The 21,206-nt window shown below is 40.4% G+C and overlaps 1 protein-coding gene across 10 annotated transcripts in view; it reads right to left on the minus strand.

The window, feature by feature from the left end:
- Positions 1 to 21,206, minus strand: part of nbeaa (neurobeachin a) — a 99,482-nt gene that overhangs the window by 7,742 nt on the left and 70,534 nt on the right. For 2 of the 10 annotated variants that reach the window (XM_067608247.1, XM_067608245.1), the window contains exons 27-52: positions 20,996 to 21,079; positions 20,107 to 20,287; positions 19,209 to 19,333; positions 19,022 to 19,090; positions 18,720 to 18,888; positions 17,996 to 18,381; positions 17,295 to 17,431; positions 15,493 to 15,647; positions 14,404 to 14,530; positions 13,053 to 13,172; positions 11,451 to 11,578; positions 10,679 to 10,740; positions 8,982 to 9,046; positions 8,346 to 8,454; positions 7,713 to 7,879; positions 6,483 to 6,607; positions 6,244 to 6,393; positions 5,650 to 5,786; positions 5,323 to 5,440; positions 4,646 to 4,748; positions 4,440 to 4,555; positions 2,964 to 3,076; positions 2,544 to 2,684; positions 2,311 to 2,430; positions 1,582 to 1,734; positions 1,281 to 1,445 (exon numbers count right to left, since the gene is read on the minus strand). In XM_067608247.1, coding sequence (XP_067464348.1) covers positions 1,281 to 1,445; positions 1,582 to 1,734; positions 2,311 to 2,430; positions 2,544 to 2,684; positions 2,964 to 3,076; positions 4,440 to 4,555; positions 4,646 to 4,748; positions 5,323 to 5,440; positions 5,650 to 5,786; positions 6,244 to 6,393; positions 6,483 to 6,607; positions 7,713 to 7,879; positions 8,346 to 8,454; positions 8,982 to 9,046; positions 10,679 to 10,740; positions 11,451 to 11,578; positions 13,053 to 13,172; positions 14,404 to 14,530; positions 15,493 to 15,647; positions 17,295 to 17,431; positions 17,996 to 18,381; positions 18,720 to 18,888; positions 19,022 to 19,090; positions 19,209 to 19,333; positions 20,107 to 20,287; positions 20,996 to 21,079 — 3,525 coding nt within the window. The remainder of the gene's footprint in view (positions 1 to 1,280; positions 1,446 to 1,581; positions 1,735 to 2,310; positions 2,431 to 2,543; positions 2,685 to 2,963; positions 3,077 to 4,439; positions 4,556 to 4,645; positions 4,749 to 5,322; positions 5,441 to 5,649; positions 5,787 to 6,243; positions 6,394 to 6,482; positions 6,608 to 7,712; positions 7,880 to 8,345; positions 8,455 to 8,981; positions 9,047 to 10,678; positions 10,741 to 11,450; positions 11,579 to 13,052; positions 13,173 to 14,403; positions 14,531 to 15,492; positions 15,648 to 17,294; positions 17,432 to 17,995; positions 18,382 to 18,719; positions 18,889 to 19,021; positions 19,091 to 19,208; positions 19,334 to 20,106; positions 20,288 to 20,995; positions 21,080 to 21,206) is intronic. The other 8 variants (XM_067608251.1, XM_067608250.1, XM_067608249.1 and 5 more) reach the window with 5 other exon arrangements.

Below are 21,206 nucleotides of genomic sequence, written 5' to 3' on the forward strand. Positions count from 1 at the left end.
ATTTATATATATTCATATATAGGTTTTACCCCCTATGCCACTCTCTAATAATCCATAAAGGAGCCCTTCATGCCAAATACAATCAAAGGCCTTTTTGAAATCTACAAAACATGAATAAATTTTATTTTTATTTTGGTGCACATGTGTGTTAATGAGAGTGGTGAGGGTGAAGATATGGTCAGATGTGCGATGGTTAGGCATGAATCCGATCTGACTTTTATGCAGGACATTGTGCTCATTGAGGAACTCAACTATACAGGGGTTGATGATGCTGCAGAGCAGCTTGCCCATACAGCTGCTGACACATATCCCTCTGTAATTTTGAGGGTCAAATCTGTCTCCACTTTTAAATATAGGTGTAATTAGACCATTATTCCAACTCTCAGGAAAATATCCCACACTAAAGTTGAATAATTTTAGAATAGCCATTTGGAATTTTTCTGTGCTGTATTTCAGCATTTCGTTTAGTATCCCATCAGGCCCACACGCTTTTTTGTTTTCAGATGGTCTTTGAATATCAATTCCATATTTAGTAGTTTTTCCAGTATTTGTTTGGTTTGTAAGTCAGTTCTTGGTGGTTTTGGCCCAAATAAGGTGTTCCACTGGTCCCAGAAGGAGTTAGACTCTATACTCTCTTCAAGTAGACACAGCTGTTTTTCACTATGCTTTATCTTTTTGCTTCTGATTGTATTTTTATATGTTTTAAGTGCTTCACAATACTGAAGCCGTATATGATTATTTGTAGGAGCTCTGTGTTTCAGGTTAGATAATTTTCTAACTTGTTTTTTCAAGTTTTGACATTCTTTGTCAAACCAGTGGCTCTTTTTTTGTTTTTCTTTTATTTGTACGTAGTTTCAATTTAGCTTTATTTGCTGTTGTGTTGAAGATGTAATTTATATTGCGGACAGCCTCACATATGCCTTCAGTAGTGGGAGGGTAGGGGTATTCTATAAACTCTTCTAGTAATAATGTAATCTCCTCACTATTGCTGGCCTCTTGGTATTGCTCAGTGCTGTCTGGGGCCCATCTGTATGTCATCCCTAAGGAGAGCTATTTGAAAAGCAGAATACTTTTCTCAGCCATAAGGAGAGTTGTAATTATCTATAGTTGTAACTATTTATATCAGAGCTATAAGCGCTACATCAATCTGACGCAACCGTGTGACCTTGAAGAAAGCACTCACCATCACAGCATGAGAAACTCATGAAGGGAGTGAGCTCCGCACTGTAATAATCAATCTGTGAATCAAACAAGAGGGATGTGTTGTCATGGAAACCGACCTCACGTTGCGCAGCATCTAGAACGTCTAGGTTGACTGCTCCCTCATAGGACAAGAAGTTGAAGACGTTGAGAGCTCGGACTGCTTCGGGCCCTCGCTGCTTGTAGCCAAATATTAGATCGATCCACTGGTGAAGCTGGCATGACACGAACTCGCTCTCCAACGCCTGGACAGAGTAGCAGGTGCAGAGAGGAGAAAAGAAGTCAAGAATTTGTGATCTCTAGCGTCTCTCGAGGGGATTTAAAGGCGGAGAGAAAAGCTCTCGATTTAGCTCTTTATATTTCAGCGTGTGTAACTCTCACCATCCGGTTAATGCGGACAAAGTCTTCGGGTTTCTTGGCCCAGGCAGGAAGCTCCACGTCACACACGGGAACTCCATCCTCACGCAACCCCAGCTCGTACTCGTTGCTGTTGACAAACATCTCGGGCAAGTAGTAGAACTCTGGGATCAGCTCCTGATGGACATGGCAGCAACACGATGTTCATTATAACACCACTGTTAGATCCTTTTATTTATGATTGATTTTTTTTTGTTTTTAATCTGTAAAGTCAACTTTTTGAAATTATGCTATTCAGTATGAGCTGACAGTGTTTAGGATACTTTAAATAACTTGTTCTGAATCTTTTTGAAACTAATACCTGCCCATTTACTCGCTGCCCTTATTTTTTATTTATTTGATTAAGCCATCAGAGGAGGCTTACAGCTAAAGCAAAATTTCAGTCTTTTTAGTCTTTATAATACATTTTTATATCAGAAATGTGTTATTTATGATTGTTTGACCAAAAATTGTTGTATGTCACAGCCTGATGTGGAATTCTGACTCTTGGGTAGAAACTAGAAGGACTAGCAACATTAAGTTTGACATTAGGTCAAACTCTAAAACATTTTCAACCAGTTTAACTAGAAAAACACTATTTTCGTTGCTACTGTGCCTTCAGTTATGTGTCTCAATGCTGATCGATTTCAGGCTGACTCTATTGTTAACTAGTCGCTTCAGTGGTTCATTTCTTCAGCCCACAGGAATAGTCACCTTGACATCGGCTGTGTCCCTCTGGCAGTTCCTCCAGGCGCGGCCGATGCCAGAGAAGGCTCTCTCTGGATGGTCGAACTTGCTATCGTTTGCGTTGAGGAAAAATGTGGTGAAGGGCTCCTACAGGCACAAGAACAGACAAAATTATTTCAAAAGAAGCCTTTGGTGTGAGGTCTGGCATGCGTTCAAAAGGCTGCTGAAGGTTTCTGTAAGTGTTTGAAGCAGGTGCTTACTATTCTGAGCATCCACATCAGTGTTGAATGAGCAGTGGAGTAAAGGGTTGTGTAGTGGTCAGGAGGCGTGCCGTCGTCATCCCATGTCTCGTAGCGCTCTGCGTAAAATGCTGCCCGCTTGGGATTCAGTGCACCGATTGGCTAGAAGAAACCAGAGAGAAATAATTGCAAATGATTACAAGAAAAAACACACATGCAGTTTTCTGTTTTTAATACATGACGCTTTCAAATGGTTAATGTTAATAAAACTAAGAAGCTCATGTTCATTGTGATTCCTCTGATGGGAATGCAACGAGGAGAGAGAGGAACTGCATGACCTGTATTTTACCTTTCATTTGGGTTTATAGCATCTTCTTAATAGCACGCATAAAATTAATTGGAAAAAGTATGTTATGTGTTTGTGTGTGCGAGTGCTCTCACCTTGGAGAGGTCTCTGAAGTTTCCAGGTAGAGTGAGATCGAGCTCCTCTGAATCGTAGTTGGTCAAGACCCAGGGGAAGATAGGGTACTGGTTCAAATCATTATAGGTCCTCCCTGCAGGAGGCAAAAAAGGACAAAGTGGATGTATAAATATGATGATATTCCATTATTTCTGACACCGGATGGTCCCGTAATGTGACAACATGCTACAGTGTTGGCCTGTGTTTGTCTTGCTATTTTAACAGATACTGAGCTGGACCATGATATATATATACAGCATGTTTACTTTTGCAACTTGACATAACAGTGTTCTACTACATCGCTTTGAGTTTTACATTATCAGGGTATAACATAGTAGCATATTGTTTTCTAACTGTAAAAAAAATGTCAGTTACAGCACTATAATTTCCACCCCTAATAAATCGGCTCTTGCTCTAATGTTTATCTAGTAAGAATACAGTAACTTCCTGATGTGAGTACAGATTACGTGCTAGATTGGTAGTAGAACTGAGTAAATGAGGTTTTATGTTACTGTGATTTTCAATTTATTATTTAAGAGGTGCAAAGATTAATTGATTGACATAAAATTAATATGTAACTATTTTGATAATCGAATAATCATTTTAGTCTCTTTTTAAGCAAGAAAAAAAGCCAAATATTTGCTAGTTTCAACTTCTAAAACATGAGAATATGAAGCATTTCTTGATTCATGATTGTAAACTGAATCTGATCTTTGAGTTTTGGACTATTGGTTGGTCATTTAAAAACGTAATTTTTGGCTCTGGGAAATTATGATCAGCATTTTTCACATTAATCGATTAACTGAAACAAATAATCAGCAGATTAATAGATAATGAAAATAATCCTTAGCTGCAACCCTACATTATATGCATTACTTTGTACATAGTCCATTGTCATTCTGGCTGCATTTATTCATATATTTTTGGTTATATATTTACTAGTCACAGTTATTATGCAAACATCAGCTGAGCTGGCAGTGTGGCTGACAAATATTTATCTTAATTCAAATCTTCCAGGTTCTTTATCTAGTCTTTTCAATAAAGTCTCTTTATGCGTGGGCTTCTTTATTCATGTGCATGGAGAGAAATACAAACAAGGTGAGTCTGCAGTTTCTGGCAGTGCAGTTATTTTTGCACAACGCAGCACAATAGAAGCTGTCAGAGCAACCACATTCGTTCAGATCAGTAAAATTCTCACAACAACATGCTGGAAAATATCACTATCACACAGTTGAAAAGCAGTGATGAGGAGAAAGTAGCGCCAAGGTTATATGTGGTCACATAAAATCTCCCACACAGCAGAAGAGGGAAATGAAGGGAAACAGAAAGTATTATTTCAGCTCATTCAAATATTTGGTTTAAGAGCGAGACAGACCACATTAGACAAATTTGTGTGTCTGACCACTAACCAGTCCATATATTATTATGAGGGTAACATCCATTATAACAGACTTTACCTGCAATAGTGTTGAGGAACATGAGGTACTCAAAGTTGGAGATCTCTCTCCTCTGCCAGCGCTGCGTCATGTTGGAGGACTTGAAGAGCTGACGAGGGGTAGCCAAGGAAATCCGCCTGGGACGCACACAGACACGTTGTAGGAAAATAATGTTCAAATTCTCAAACAGAAAAGTGGCGTGGCAGCTGACTAAACCCTGCACCTACCTTGCCTGTGGCAGGCCGTAGCTCGTTCCTACCCCCACCCGTGGGAGGCTGTAGACCACCCTTTTGACTGTGGCCTGGTCAGGGAAGTTAAACATCACAGACGCTGTGGAGAGGAAGAGGCAAGATATAGTCAACAGATATAAAACAGAAAGTCAGTCGCTCACTGGGACGTTATATTGAGTGGCTGTAATAGGAATTAAACCTAGAGTCAGTGTTAGTGCTCTTTATTCTTAACTATAGTAGAAAATAACAAAGTACTCCACTGCAGAAGGAAAGAGATGAGATGAGTTTGATCATATTTGAGAGGCTATGAAGAGGCTATACTCCAATATGGAAGCACTTCATTTTGCTTTTTGATTGTTCCTATTTCAACAACGTCATCATTGGCTCAGTGTGTTATATATGTTAGTGTCCTTTCTTGTGATTATGCACCAAAACAAACTAAGAAACTGGTTAATTTTGGCAAAACAGTTTTGAACTTGAACTTGAAGTAGAAAGAAGACACAGATACAACTTGTCAAGCCACTCATTATATATTTATAGACTTGATGAGTTGGCCATATTGATGGCAAATATTCAGTAAATAAAATCAGTGGCTAGGATTTATGGTGATGGATTTTTGATAGTGGATGCATACAGTGTTGAGAAGTCAATAAATGTGAGATCTGCAGACTTACTTCTGTTGGCCATGAAGACCTCTAGTCCAGTATTCTGCAGCAGGTAGCGTCTGGAGAACACGGCTCGGATCTCACTGAACATCCACTTGCCGTGCAGACCCTCTGAGTAGGCCAGTACCTGTTGAAATTGGGGAATAAAAGGCATTTTAAAATGAGGAAAAGTACTTTTTAAAGACCAACAAATTAATCACAAACTATTTGGATCGATACGTGATGAGTAAAAATGTCATACCTATCTCCTTCAGAGAATGGCAGTCTGAATCTTTGTGGGTCTGGTGTGTGTGTGTGTGTAATGAACAATAATAAAGAAAGAGAGCATGCCCTTACTTCAGCATCAGTCTTCTTAAATGCAGGATCCTCTTCATCCACCTCAAAGTAGATCTCAGTCGTAGTGATGGACAGAGTGCCTCGAGCCACCACTACTGGAGCTACCAACTGAGCTGGAGTACTAAGCACAACAGGACCTGGGAGGGCAAATATATTCCTCAGGTATTACTACTTTTGATATTCATGGCACTGACAGGATCATAACATAACGGCTAAAAGTAATCACACAAAACAGACACTTAAAATGGCACACATCATTTCATGTTAGTTAAGATTGATCATTTATTTGTTGACTACTGTAAACAACTTATCAGATGTGAGTCGGAGAGGAACCGCCGGAATAAATTAGGTATCTGGTTTGATTTGGATCAGCATCAATTTTTAATAAGTTATGACTTCATATTCTTGAGTCAGATAAATCAGCTGGATGGTTAGTGTATCTGCAAAATGTTCAAACGACCAACTTGCCTCTGGAGGTAAAAAGTCGTGGACGGAAACGTACTAGAAACAAAAGTCATACACAGTTTACTGTTTAGTCGTACTGTAGCATAATGTGTGTGTGTGTGTGTGTGTGTGTATGTGTGTGTATCTTACCTGCAAGGTTATCAATCTCTTTTTCCTGCAGCAGGCTGACAGCATCATCGTCTCCCTCCAGCATTAACTCCGCCTCTGGGTTCTGGGCGACCACAGATTGGCTGCGGAAATTCTTCTTCGACTTAGGCCCCTCCTCCTCTTCCTCTGTACCTGTTTCAGCGGGTTTTTAAGTGAGTGTGAGAGTTGTGTGCAAAAAAAGAAAGGGCAAAAATGTGAATATGCAACAGGTATGTACTGACCGTATTCCTCCAGAGCTTTGAGTGACACGTCGGCGTGAGTGGATCCGAAGGCATTTCGCACAAATCTCCGTCTCCTCCTCAGGTCGTCCTCCCAGTAGTCTAGACGCCAGAAGTCATGTAATTGGCTGAGGACAAAAAAGAGGAGGAGGAGCAAAGATAAGTCACTTCAGTGGTGTGCAGTTTGAATTTTAAGTGGTTGCAGGATTTCTCCTTCAGGGATTGAAAAGTTAAACAAGCTGAAGTTACAGGTGACAACTTGCTTCACTAACTCGCTGCAGTCTAAAGGTTCCTCCTTATTGGGATGAAGGGCGGTATTTGACTATAGGGATGTGTTTGATGAACCATTCTACCAATCAAACACTGATAAGCTGAGAGAAAAAAACATACAGAAGATTGACTTATGCACCCTATAGAACCAATAAAGTTTAATGAAGCGAAGCAATGAAAAGTAGAGTTTAGTCAAGCAAGTCTGATTGTAATTTTCAATAAGCGTCATGCTAATGGCACCAACGTTAAAAATACAATCTAGGCCACAGCACTTCATTTCACTTGTCATTCTAATTTTTTTATCTGAGTGCAAAAAGTGTTTATTAACAGCCTGCATGTTGCGGTACACATTATACTTCATCACCGGTGATACGAGGAAGTCAGACTTCAGATGTTGCGTGTCACATGTCTTCAAATTAAATCACATGTCCTTGGAGTAGCTGCCAGCCTGGAGGCAGATCTGGATAACAAGCCATCATTGATTTAATGTGTGTATGTGAGGGTGCTAAATAAGAAGATCGGTTTCAGCTACGAGACGACGTCAGGATTCAACTATCTGTGTGCGCCGTAGTTGATGTCCGGTAAATCCTGTTAAATAAGACTTGATTGTTTCATGCATCGGGCTTTACACGGATCATTTGCTCTTTTATAAATGTGTTTGCTGGTTTATTGGTTTATTCTTCTATATTTCAGCACTGATCATATCAACAATTTAAATTGAAAACTTCAAATAGATTTTCAGATGTGAAGCTGATGATTCTCTACTGGCTTTATGTATTTATGGTGTAACTGATGTACAATAATACATGAACTGTAACCAAACATGGCACTGTTTTCTCATTATATATAAGAGGTGTTCTAGCTCTCAACCAGTGTAACATCTCCTGTCAAATGATATCCTGTGATATCGAAAAACGTCCCGGTGTATAAACTTATACGCAGCTCCCCGCATCGTCGGCTCACCTCTGTGACATTGTGCCCCATGCTCCGTGCTTATTGGTCAGGATGTTGAGGATCTTCTGTTTCAGCTGGTTAGCAGTCACATGATCTCTGTGCTTAGCGGCGCTGATGAGGTGATCGCACATTTTCTCTTCCTCTCTCCGGTCTGCAGCGTACTGGGCACAGTTAGACTAGAGGAGAGTGAGAGATAAAAGGGAACGGAAACAGTAAGAAAACAAAGAGCGTTACCATCAGAGATGAGGAGATACAGACAGTTGCTGTTAAGTATGTTCAAACTATCTATCTATCTAAACTTAAGTTATTTTTTTATTCTATATTTCTTATTCATTTGAGATACTCAGCAGCTTGTTTGTGTTTTCTCCCCCTTTTATCCTTACTTTGTGTTACACAAAGCACAAGAGGAACCTGCACAGTCTCCCCTTGAAACACTGATGCATGGGAACATAAAATTCAGGTGAAAATCGGTTTAAATGTGCTTATTTGATGCACTAGAGTAAGAAAAATTCAGGTATTTGTTCACAGAAATCTGACATCCCTGAGCCTCACGTATTGGCCACTTCGCATGGATTTTCACCTGCAGGCTTTAATGATTTCACACAACATGACAAACAGAGGTGGTTCTTATACAGCATGTACCTCGAATTCAGCATGCTTGTGTACATCCTCGGCCCTCTGTCTGTTCAGGATGAACTCTGCTTCGTTGGCAACACGCACAATGTGATCCTTCATGGCGTGGCATAGAAGTCTGGAGAGAGCATGAGATATAAACAAAGCGACAAAGATTACATGCAGTCTAACTCTTAAGGAGACTTAATATAAGCAAGTTCTAATCAATATGGCAACCTTTTCTAAATGATTTCCATAAGTATGGTCTATTATTTGCAGCTAAAGCTTACATATGCATGCAAACATAAAGTATGTTTAAAAAGTAGCATTGTATGACATCTTTGTCTTTTTTAATGTATTGTACTCTAATAAGTTGTACTTAATTAAGCTAATAACTTAATTTTGTACCAATTAACGGTTTGGAGTAAAAAAAAAACAACAAGATTGCAGGCATTGTAAATGGACCAGCACACATCAGCTGTAAATTGCACTTTAATGATTCGACTTCCTACTGAACCCACATGGCACTGTGCGCTTATCCTGGCAAGGTTCTCATTAGGGCTGTGTCATACCATTGGCTGTTAAGCACTGATAACAGTGTTGGTGTTAATGTGTGAATCATGGGGAATTATGTGGGGTGATAATCAGTCAGTGTGAAGGATTTACCTTCCCTCATTGATGAGCTCAATGAAGGCCAGTCCAGCGTTCTTCTGAATGGAGTTCTGCCACTCCTAAGTGTAGAAGATAAAATCAAAATGAATAAGCTGAGCTATGGATAAAAGCTACCATGGTAACCATGTAACTTTCTGGAAATTTAATTGAAACCCTATTTATAGATAAAATAATCAGATTGGAATGTCTGTTTTTGGGTAATCCTGTGATTAAATTAGCTAAAAAAAAAAATTAGGGTACTTTAATTTGCAACATTGTCCACAATGGCCTAATGTATATTGTGTATGGTTACCAGAACTGTTGGTATAAATGGTATCGTAAAATATGGTATAGACGAATTTCTATTGTCTCACAGTATATATTGTCATATTATCCAAGAGATTACAGAGATAAAAATAGCTTTATTCAAGAGAAAATATACAGTTTCATCATATAAGACCACCAGTCACACGTACACTAGCACAAAATTGCTCCAAATAAGGATTAAGTAAAATCTTAAGAGCTTTGTAAGTGTCAATGAAAATGCACCCATCTAAGTGTATGTGAGTGTGTTTTGTGTTTGTGCATATGAGAGTGGAGACTTCTGAGCAGGATAAGAGTGTTGCTGAAAGCCCCAAACTATCAGGGCTCCATTAGCTCCACTGGCTCTTAGGGCTGTGAAGGACACGTGGGAGCTTCTCCTGTTACACCCCCCCCCCATCCAGAGGATCAATATCTGGGCTAGGGTTCGCTCTCCTGAGCCTCTAATGGCAGATGAGGCCGGAGCCAGGGGTAATACTATACATGCTGACGAGCAGCCAGCCAGGAGAGTGGTGAGGAGAAAAAGGAAAAGGGAGTGGTGAGAGGAAAGAGCAGTGTGGAGAGTGCTAGAAGATGAAAGCAGTTGCGAATGAAACACTGAGTTCAAATGGACCAGAGAAGCAGAGGTGTCTGATGGTGCAGTTCGAGATGGAGCAGGAAATAAGGGAGAGAAGAAAGTATGGACTACGGTAGTAGAGTTCAAGAAAAAGACCGGCGAGAGGAAAGAACTGAGGGGCTCCTCCATGGACAAGAGCTCTTACAAGCGAGCAGAATCCAACAAAACAGAGATTAGTTGGGAGACAAAATTCTTAAATTTAGAGAAAATGAACACTGGTCACCTACGCCATCAGGGGAAAGCTCTGTAGTGGTAAGTGCCTCTCTGCTGTCACTCTGTCTTTTGAGTGTTGTTCAGGAAAATAGAGATATTGGCTTTGAATGCAAGTGACTCACATTGTACATGACCTCAATTCAATTCTGAATGAATGTGTGCTGTGCTGCCACTAATTTAATTTAGTAAAATCCAGTAAAAGAAAAGTTTATGCATGTGATTGATATGGAAAATGCTTTTTATGGCCTTGATATTGATGTGGAGAAAACTATGGTGTGATGATGCATAGAAGTTGATATTATATTACATCTGCAATGCGCTCATTACATAGTCAACCCTGCCTCACTGGGTAGATCGATAACTCAACAGTTTCCTGTGTGTATCTGACTTAGACTGTTATTGTGGATCTTATGGGTCTAAAAAAACAAGAAGAAGAAGAAGAAGAAAAAAAAAAGCTTTCAGAGTGAGTTAGAAATGCGACACATGAAGGGAGACTTTTTCAGGTTTCGACAAACTAAATCATACGTGTGAGGACAGAGAAGAGAGGTGAGGTGTTACCTACCTGAGAACAGAGCAGCATTACGAGCTCCACCACAGACGTACTTGACTTCATACACACCAGACCTGCAGCACAGAGACATACAGCAGAGTCAGGAGCCTCTCTTTCTTTTCTCTCTGACACTGACACACACACACACACACACACACACACCCTGCTGCGAGACAAAAAGATATCATCAAAGAAGACACTATAGCGTCAGTGGTTTGCTAATGTATTCAATGCAGTCATCGTAGTCAGGTTCATAATAAAACATGCCACAGAGAAGACAGGAACAAACAGTAGAGTGAGAGGCAAGGGCGGAGAGAGGAGGGGGAGAAAGGGGGAAGGAACAGGAAGTGAACATATAGACAGTGGATCACAAAAACAGGACGCCAGGAAGCAGGTGGGCGGAGGGAGGAATGCATCACATTTAGTACAATCTGTAATATCTAATACATAGTCATATTAACGCTAAAACTAAACATAATCTGATCTAAAAAATATCGTCATTATCTAGCTAGCTGAACGAAAACGGTGCAAAATACTGACTTCATACCTGCTTGACGAATGAGTGAAGCAGCCAGCTCAAAGACACTCACCGACTCATTCGCTCGCTCTCATCTACCCGCACACTTATACATCCACTTGTTCACACGTTCATTACTTTTTCCTCTCATTCTTTCTCTCTCTCTCTCTCTCACGCACACACACATCGCAGTGAGGGACAGTGAATGGGGAGACTCCACAGAGAGACGCCAGTTAGAGAAAAAGGAGCCGTGTACAGCACCTGTACCTTCTATGAGCAGTTCCTGCCCATGGCTACCCAGCAGCGTCCTGGAAAGGAAGGGGGCAAAGTCCACAAAAATCTCCCTCAGCAGTGGTGCCACCTTCTCCAGAGCGCGCTCCAGCTTAGTGGTGATACTGCGGTGGAAATAAGTGAGAGAAAGATGAGGAGAATATAAAATAATATAAGCAACATAAAGATGAGGGTAGGAGAGTATGTGTGAGGAAAAACTCAGGGGATTTTACAGTAGGTGAGAAAGAGAATAAGACAAGCATGCAAGAAAGAGATGAGAAAAGTACGCAAGTGAAAGATATGTGAGAAAAAGGCAGGAGAGAGGATTTCAAAGGACAAATTACACAGCAGAAGAGACAGGAAAAGGCAAGCTTAGAGAAGTAAAAGAGAAAGAAATAGAAAAATGTCTGAAATGTACACAGGAGACGCAAAAAATGTACAGTATGTAATGATGGGTTGGTATGAAAGCAATATGCCTGGGTTAGTATTGGTAAGGAAAGGTTGATGGCACTACAGTTTTAAAGCTCATTGTTGGCATTGTGGAATAAGTGAAGCTAGAAGTGCAATTAAAGCTAAACCTCAAAAAAAAAAAAACTGTCCTCAGTCTAAGCTGCACTGAAAAGTATTGTATCTTGCCTTTGCTCAAGCCAAGTAAATGCTACATATCTTTATATTAGTGCTTTGTGTGTATATAGGTGTAGATCACGTGCAGAGTGAAATCTATTCTATGTTGAGTCAAGGAATGAAGACAGTGAGGCAGGTACAGCAAAGCAGACTTAAATATGGAGCCACAATGGCAGTGAAGTGCATATTCTAGGCTATATAAGCATGTGATTTCTGAAACAGACCTGGGTCACTAGAGTTTACAAATCTTTATTTTAACCTGCGCAGAGTGCCAAATGATTGACGTTTGCAAAAGTTACAGTGGAGGTTAAAACGAGTCTGTTTAAAGGACCAGTGTATATGATTTAGTGGCATCTAGCAGTGAGGTTGCAGATTGCAACCAACTGAATATCTCTCCCCTCACCATCCCCTTCCAAGTGAGTAGGAGAACGTACAGTGGCTGCCAAACTCGTGAAAAACGTGAAAGGCTCTATCTAGAGCCAGTATTTGGTTTGTCCATTCTGGGCTATTGTAGAAACATGGCGGGCTCAGTGGAAGAGGACCCGCCTCCCATGTAGATATAAAGGGCTCATTGTAAGGTAACGAAAACACAATGATTCTTAATTTCATGGGATTATACACTAATTAAAACATACTTATGAATATTATACTCCATTTTTACCATGTCCGTTCCACTAGATGCCACTAAATTCTACACACTGCACTTTTAAGCAAACTGATGCTATTTGCAAATACAATTTGACTCAGGTCTGATCTGGAGTTTGGGGTTAGTGTGAGAAGACATGCCAGAAGTGACAGAGTTGAGTGTGCTAAATATAAAAAATATGAGCTGCTAGCATAAACCAAAAGTGATGCTAAAAAGATCCTTTCTCGCATGGCACTCTGGGAACATTTAGTAGTGGTTGGGCGAAGCAGAGGGTGTGTGGTGGAGGTGGGGCAGAGGGGGGCATGGGGACAGGACGAGTATCTCCTTGCCTAAAACACTGTCCTGCATCTCGGGGGGCTGCCTGGAAGCCTGCCAGAGAGCTAAAAGACTTGAGCTCAGGGGGCGTCTGACCGCTGCGCAGCGCGCACTGCGCCACCTCACAATAGGCACTGCAATACAAACCACACACACACGCACACATATAGACACACACGTACAGACATGCACACTGATTAAGGAACACATGCACACACACCCGTCTACCCACTCATGTGTGTGAGCTTTTAGAAACACACCGTAACTACACATATCATAACAAACTCTCTAACATGTCTAAGGAGAAAGTACATTGACAGAAATGTTACAGTACAAACTGCTACAAAAGAATTATATATTATTGCTTATTGTAATTCTATTTTCCTATTTATTAACATTTCTAAGAGACAGATCATCTTATATTTTATCAGTTTGTTTCAGACGCCTGCACAGAGTATGGAAACAAAAATAAAACACAGAATTATGTTTATAACCATTTTATTTACATTTTCAAATAAGGATTCTGAAATCAATAAAGACCTTACTTACTTATTATTGAGTTATGGATTAATAAATTGTGATATTATCATATTCTATATTGTGATTGTGACATAAAAACACAGTTGCCATGTCAAGGATGAAGAGCACCATAGTGTAAACTGAGTGAGACATGTGTGGCGGTATGCGTGGATGTGAGGGAGCACAGAAAAAGTATTTTTACAATGCATCAGCAGACTATTATTATTGGCTGATATCAGTATATAAAAAGCAATATTGGTGTCAGTTTTATATCCTTTTTATAACTGATAATTCCATGTGGGACTGGCATTTTGTGACTTTTTGTGATTTTTTTTTTTTTGTTGTTTGTCCCCCAGCACAACTGTCAAATTAGCAAGAGAATGAATATTTGTCGTAATGTTGTAGTTTCTTTAAATGGTTAGTGGTTATTTCAAATTTTTTTGCATCTACATTGGTCCTGACATTCTTTTAAAAAAATAATATTGCTTAATATAGGTGGGAAAATGTCAGGTGTTGTTATGTAGACCTTAAAAAAAAGCATGTAGGTGCACCCAAGATGTTCCCAATTCCAGACAAACTTATCTAACCCTAAAATATCAGTAATGACTGTGAGAGCGAACTGCTGGTGAGAATTCTTTGGGAAGGATGAAGACCTAAGAGTGAAGTGAAAGAGGGACAGGAATGAAGTGGAAAAGGGACAGGCACCCAAGGAAAACAGACAAATCAACATAAAAAAAAAAAAAAAAACAACAACCAAAAGCCAAAAGGAGGGAAAAAAAAGGAAAATGCGGGAGGAAAGTGAATGGCTGAAGCAGTTAAGAGCTTTGCGATGGTGAGAGCTCTGACCTCATATTCTCCATGGTGTCTTCTGGCATGGGTGCCACCGTCTGCACTGCTGGCAGATTCTTACTAGTGGCACCGTTGACAAACGACGAAGAGGAGGAGGAGGAAGAGGAGGCAGAGTCTGTGGCACCTAGGTGGGACGGAGAGATAGGAATAGGGCAGATGATGAAAAATAAGACAAGCGTTACAGTAACATGAATCAAGCATGACAAAGATTAGCGTGCAGGATAATAATACAGGAAATGTATTAATGTCGCTGATCAGTTGCGACCAAATTCAATTTGGGTATAATATCACCGGACATGCTGCTGCTAGTCTTCTGGTAATGGCCCCCGTTTGTGAAAATAGCTTAGCAATCAATATGCAGAATCCATTCCAGGGAACAAATCCTTTCCATGTCCATTATGCATGTATGATACAGTGCAATATGTCTGACAGGCTGACAAAGCCTTGAATACAAATCCACTCTGCTACAATGAATCCGATGATTATGATTCTGCATAGGAACAGTGCTGATCTGCATGTCAGTTGATGTATATTTGGTTATTATCCTGTTAAACTACATGTATTTATATATTTAATCTGTCTTTTTTTCCTGCATAGAGTAACAAATGTGAGCTGTATGAAAGGTACATTATCCAGCATAGGAGAGTTCACTGAATTCACTTTCTTGTTAATCGCTAAAATATCTCCCACTTTGCTGTGCTATCAGTAACTCCATTCATCTGGTCCCTAGGTAGGCTAAAACAAATCATGAAAGGAATAACTGGTACTGTTGGTTCAGTTGGTTTCTTTTTCAGCTTTTTAGGGAGCAGAGTAAAGCATCAAAGAGTTTTGTAACAAGAGAAGAAATTCATTCTTGCTTCATTGAGCAGCCTTTGAATTGCTGTAGGCCTTTCACGCAAACACCTTCGTCATACTGCAGGTATGCTGCTGCTCCTTAAATGCCAGTTAATAGGTCCAGAGCAAAAACTTGGGGACAAAAATATCCTAAGATATAGATTGAAGAATTAAATGAATTGCATCAGTAAGACATGGGTGTGAAGATGATGTGACTTTATAGGTGCGCTATTTCTGTACATTATCTCTCACCTGTAGTGTTGATCATGCTCTTGGGTGTTGCTGTCGCAGCAGCAAAAATGTTCGGTGTGCTGCCAGCGGTGGCGGCTCCACTGGTTGTAGGTGTGCCCACCGTATTGACTGACAGGCTGCCAGGTGGCGGCTTTTTGACTGGAACCACAACACTCCTGTAAGAGATGACACATCAGACGAACATACACACATAGTATCCTTTATTAAATTCTCCTTGGTGATATACAGATGTGTGTGAGAACATCTGTCATCTCTAGTAACAATGTCGAAAGCATAGAAAAGTGTGACAAAATAGTTAGAACGTCTGCAGTCAGTTTTGGGATTTCAACCATAACCCTATAAAATTAATTTAGTTTTTGTATGCTAAATAAAAAACATTACCTCCGGTCCATGTCATCACTTACAACAGCTTTTCCATAAACCTTTTAGAAATACATTATTCATTCCTCATTTTGTTACATTTTCCAGTAGTGTCCCCAAATCACCTTTAATGTTTTGAAAATAAACAAAATTCAAAACTTCAGGGAGCTGGAAGGATTTTTTTTGTGATTTGGGCACCATTGGAAGCTTCAGCATGAAAAATACACAATGAATATTTAAGATGATAGTGTTGTTTCTAATTGGTGTGAAGGATTCAATATCCCCTCAAGTTTAAGTTTTATTCTGAAAAATATGTCAACAAGGTGCTCGCTAATTTAATCCACGAATGCCTTAATCGATAAATAGCACAATAAATTAAGATTAATTTCTTAAATTTTCAACATTACAAGCTTGTAGCTAAAAGCTAAGAAGCAAATATATATATAAAGTTTAAATGTGCTATAAGTGTAATTAAGCCTTGACTCCTGGTTTAAAACACTATGAAAATACTATATATTTATCCCTATATAGCCCCCTTTATATGGGCTAATGATCTTTTTCAGATGTATCACGACTGTCTGCATGGATCAGACAGGCTTGATTCATTGGGGTGGACATTTCTAGAGATGGATAATGGAGCCATCCATGATCTATTATGCACACTGTCTTCAATCAATAACTTAGCTCTCAAGGACTGCCACAGAGCAGGTTCAAGGAGACTCAGTGATGCACAGGAGATATAAGCAGGTCGTCACTCATTATAGGGTCTACATGTTCACAGTCTGTACAAGAGAGGAAACCCTCTGTTCAGACTTTATGTACAATCATATCCAATAAGTTTAGTATTCAGCAATATTATCTCTATCTAAGTCTGATAGAGGCCAAAATCAATGTCAAAAATGGGAAGAAAATTAAATCAACTTTGTCTGAGTCATGTTTTCTTATCACGGTATCGCTGCTCCTAAAAAGAAATGATTGTTATTCTGTTTTTATGTTGAATTCTTAAATCGAATGTGTTTGCTCTTCTCAAATATGTGGTGCACAGTGAATATAAAAATCTAATAACAAGCCATTGTGCTGAATTGACTTTTTTTTTATGCTTCTCTTATCTGTACATTGTTGGTGGAACACAAGATGAGAGTTGGAAAAAAAAAAAAAAATCAATGTGGCTGCTGGCAAGTAAAGAACATTATGTATGCTTGTAAATCCTACCACCCAAAGAGCTTTGTTCAAAGGGTTTCTAATACTAATCACTTTTCAGACCATTGTGTTTTCTGAAATTGATGTACAGCACTTTGACAAATAGCAGTATACTAATACACATCAGTAAAAGATCAGTATTGGCTGGAAGAATCAATTCATTGATGGATGTGTCAGACCGAATTGACTCTGACATCTTTGTCTGTCTTTTTCTATCACTTGTAGGTCAAACTGTATCTGACCTGTCGAAGGAGTGGAACTGCATGGGCAGCATGGGGTGTGTCTTCAGGGCAGGGTCTGGGTGATAGGGCGTCGGTCCAGACTCCTGTCCCAACTCCCCACCATCGACCGGCGCCGCCACCAAGCTCTTCAGGATCTCCTGCATTTCAGAGAGAACAAACCGGTCTGCTTGTTTAATGGCTTGACTAATTCTTGGCTATTTTTCAGCTTCTTAAAGGGGGCTTATTTGGAAGGTAGACTTCAATATTTCTTAAGTTGAAAAACATTATTGCTACTGAAGAAATCCAAAATGAGAAACTACACTTAAACATAACTTATTTTTCCAGTAAATGACCACTGTATGTGCTGTTTTAATGCTACATAACCTGTTACACCCTCACTGAAATGCATGCTGAAAGATACTGTGCCTATTCAGACATTCAGGTGATCCAATCACAACCTAACAGCTAAACATACAGATGTCGCTTGATCATCCAAACCACATTTGAAGGTGCTTTCAATAATGTAGTGTAAATGCATATACTTTTCCTGACCACATTCATCTATTGCATCAGTGGACATATGTATGCATTTAAATATAAAAACATACTACATACTGGATGCAGAAACTGAATCCTAAAGAAAGATTCTGAGATGCATGCTGACCTCAGAAGCTTATCTAGATATAAGCAGCCAGGTCTAAGTGGAGATCACACAGACCCACCTTCACATTGATGCCTTTGTTTGTTTGGCTGATGCTGGAGATGGATGAAGGCGGGGCTTGGCTGGAGTTGGGGGTGGAACCGGGGTTGTGGGGAGAATCCAGAAGGCTCTCCTGTGACCTCCTGACGTCAGACGACAGACTGCACAACAGATCTGTCCCACCTCCCCCGCCTCCTCCTCCTACATCTCTGTCTCTGTCTCTGTCTGTCTCTCTTCCCACCAGGCCAAGGCCGAGCCCCAAACCCATTTCTGAGCCATTCAGGGATCCGGCCACATGGCCCTCTTCTCCGATGCCTGAGTCCGTGTGGGGGAGGCCCGCCCGGGGAGAGTCATCCACAGGGGTGGGGGTCTGTTTGTCACGGTCAGAGAAGGTTGTGGATGGGTGCTCTGAGGAATTGAGTAAGAAATAAAAAGATGAAATGTGATCTTATATGGGTAACGGTGATATAAGTGCACAGAAATAGAATATCTTGCAATGCATTATCAATATATTACATAACATATTGTCTGTTTTTAGTATTATCAGCTATTTCTCCTTGCTTGTAAGCTTTTATCTCTCTGCAAAGTAACACTCTTCTTTCCTCTAATTGTCTCATATTCTTGACAAAGGTTTTGTTGTTTGCCTGAAGCCTGTATTCACAACAACAACACTGAGTCATGGTCGGCTCATCCAAGATTCCCCTTTAATGTTGAGTATATTGCCGCAAAAGAAAAAGAAGAATCACCTGTACTGGTTGGGGAGTTGATCTCGTGGCGGATGCTTCTTCCTGAAAGGCTGGTGGACCTTCCGATCTCTCGCTGGGGTTCAAGAATGTCCCGGTACTTAGATACCATGAGAACGGAGATAAAGTAGACAACTGCCAGCGCCAGAAACTGAGCCTGCTTACTGTCATCCTACGGCAAAACAACACATTTTATTTAGCAAAAACATCACTCAAACAGCTATAAAGGCATTTTTTCTTTACAGTTGTTCACACACACACACACAGACACACAGTATACACCAAAAACACAGACACACGCTTACCACATCTCTGAAAACCACAGCTCGAAGCCGATTGATGTCTACATCCTGCAGGAGTCTGTCTGGATCCTGCTAAATGTGGAAGGTAGAATGTCAAATGTGGTGTGTCATACATATCTGTGCATTTGTGTGTCAGATCTTAGGTGGTGTGTGTAGTATTGTGCATATGATTGATGTGTGTATGTGGTACCTTGCTGGCGGTGGAGGCACTGTGGAGGCTGTCCTGTGACTTGCTGCTGGTTAAAGAGGACTTGCAGCTTCGATCTCTCTGTCTCTGCCTGCACTCCAGACAGTTCCTCACTGCCACACAGCACACTGGTGAACAAAGAGAGGTGGAGAGGAAACCTGTAAGTATCACATACTGGAGAGGGCTTTTACATTTCATAGCATTTCTAAACAAAAAAAAGTGGGTATGAATCCTGCAGGTTTTGGGTTTCTTTTATTTGACAGACCACAAAATGAACATGCATTATAAATTGATTACATCAAATCCCTGTTACAGACTGGCAGCTTGGACACAGTCTTCTACTGTTGCTCAGCACCTAAAAATATTTAATAATAAGCAGGTACACGAATTGGTCCAGGTTAGCCTCAGGGATGGAAAGATGCTAAATAAGGGAAATATTGACTGGATTTAAGCACCTCCATTGCAATGCATACACATTTTGGGTATCTACTATCAACAGCAGTGCTGAATCAAATAGTTCATTAATCCATTAGTCAACTGAAAGCAAATTAACTATAACAATTTTCGAAGCTATTTATTTAGCAAAAGCTGTTTTACAGCTTGTAAATGTGAGGACCTGCTGTTTCTCTCAATTTTATATGATTGTAATTTGAATATCTTTTGGTTTTGAACTGTTGGACAAAAGGGCAATTTGAATATGTCACTTAGGCTCTGGGAATTGTATTGTTTTGTTTGTTTTTTTTTTACTATTTTCTGACATTTTAAATGATAACAGATTAATGGACACAATAATCAACAGATTCAGTTAATGAATCTGTAATGAAAATTGTTGTTAGTTGCAGGCGACTGTGTGTGAGTCTAATCCCATTGTCAAAATAGTTTTGGTCAAACTAGCACACACCCAGTCGGAGGCATTGCCTCATCAGCCCTCCTGACGACATGTTCTTCTCGGCTTCAATCTCGCTGAAGTTGAGGGAGCTGGCGAACACCAGCACATCAACCATGGCCATGAGACGAGACAGGAAGGTGACCGCCGTCTCGGAAGACATGCCCTGTGTCGCCTCGATGTTCTCCAGCTCCGTCTGGAGGAAAGGAGGAGGAAAAAACACACAAGCTCGCCAGTTATTCAGTGATAAAACTAGCATGTAAACACAGTGAAGTGGATGCTCTCTCACTGGTTTTAGGAAGTTGGTGAAATAGTATCTTTTTTTTTTTAAACAACAGCAGCAACTTTTAGCAGACTGATGCAGCATGACCACAACCTTCAGTTTCATGCTGAAGTAAAATACATACTTAAATGATGAAGTCTTGCAACATGAGGTGTTCTACACAACATACAGGAAATACAGCCTGATGACACACAGGTAATGGTAACAGTGGGATAGTGACAGTAGCAGTGTGGCCTATTAGCAATAACAGTGCCAGTGTAGAGACAGGTGAAGTTAGCCTAGAATATATTCCAAAGAAAAATAAACAAAGTCCCCTTATGGTCACATCGACCTAAGTATTTGATTACCAAATTTTCAGCATATCTACACTGAAAATAAATCTGAAGGCAGCATGGCAGGGGTCAAAACAAACCAAGTGTTTGGTTTGCTGTGTCTCTGCTTCAGTAAGCAGCATGTGCAGGGCTGTGGAGAGTCGACAAAGTGCAAACATCTAGAGGCTCGTCAGAGCAAGTGAGCACAGACATTTGGGGAATAACAGACACACAAGGTGAGGACGAAAGGGCTTGGGTTGGTGCTCTTAGCTCTTCTGGTGATGGTGGGAGATTCAGGCTCTTTACGCACCTCTCCCCCTGCGCCTCCTCCCCCAGGAACAGGGGTCACCTCCTCTCCCTTTGACCCCCTCTGGGGTCCGGCTCCTCCTGCCTTCTTCAGTGTTGATACAAATGGGACAGGCTTAGCAGATGCAACCCCCAAGGACTTTTTGAAAACTCTCATGCTTTTTCTCTTATATACTCTATGCTCTATTTTCACCTCAAAATATACAGTATCTTCT

The sequence above is a fragment of the Thunnus thynnus genome, chromosome 13 (assembly GCF_963924715.1).
Source record: "Thunnus thynnus chromosome 13, fThuThy2.1, whole genome shotgun sequence".
Classification (NCBI taxonomy): Eukaryota; Metazoa; Chordata; class Actinopteri; order Scombriformes; family Scombridae; genus Thunnus; species Thunnus thynnus.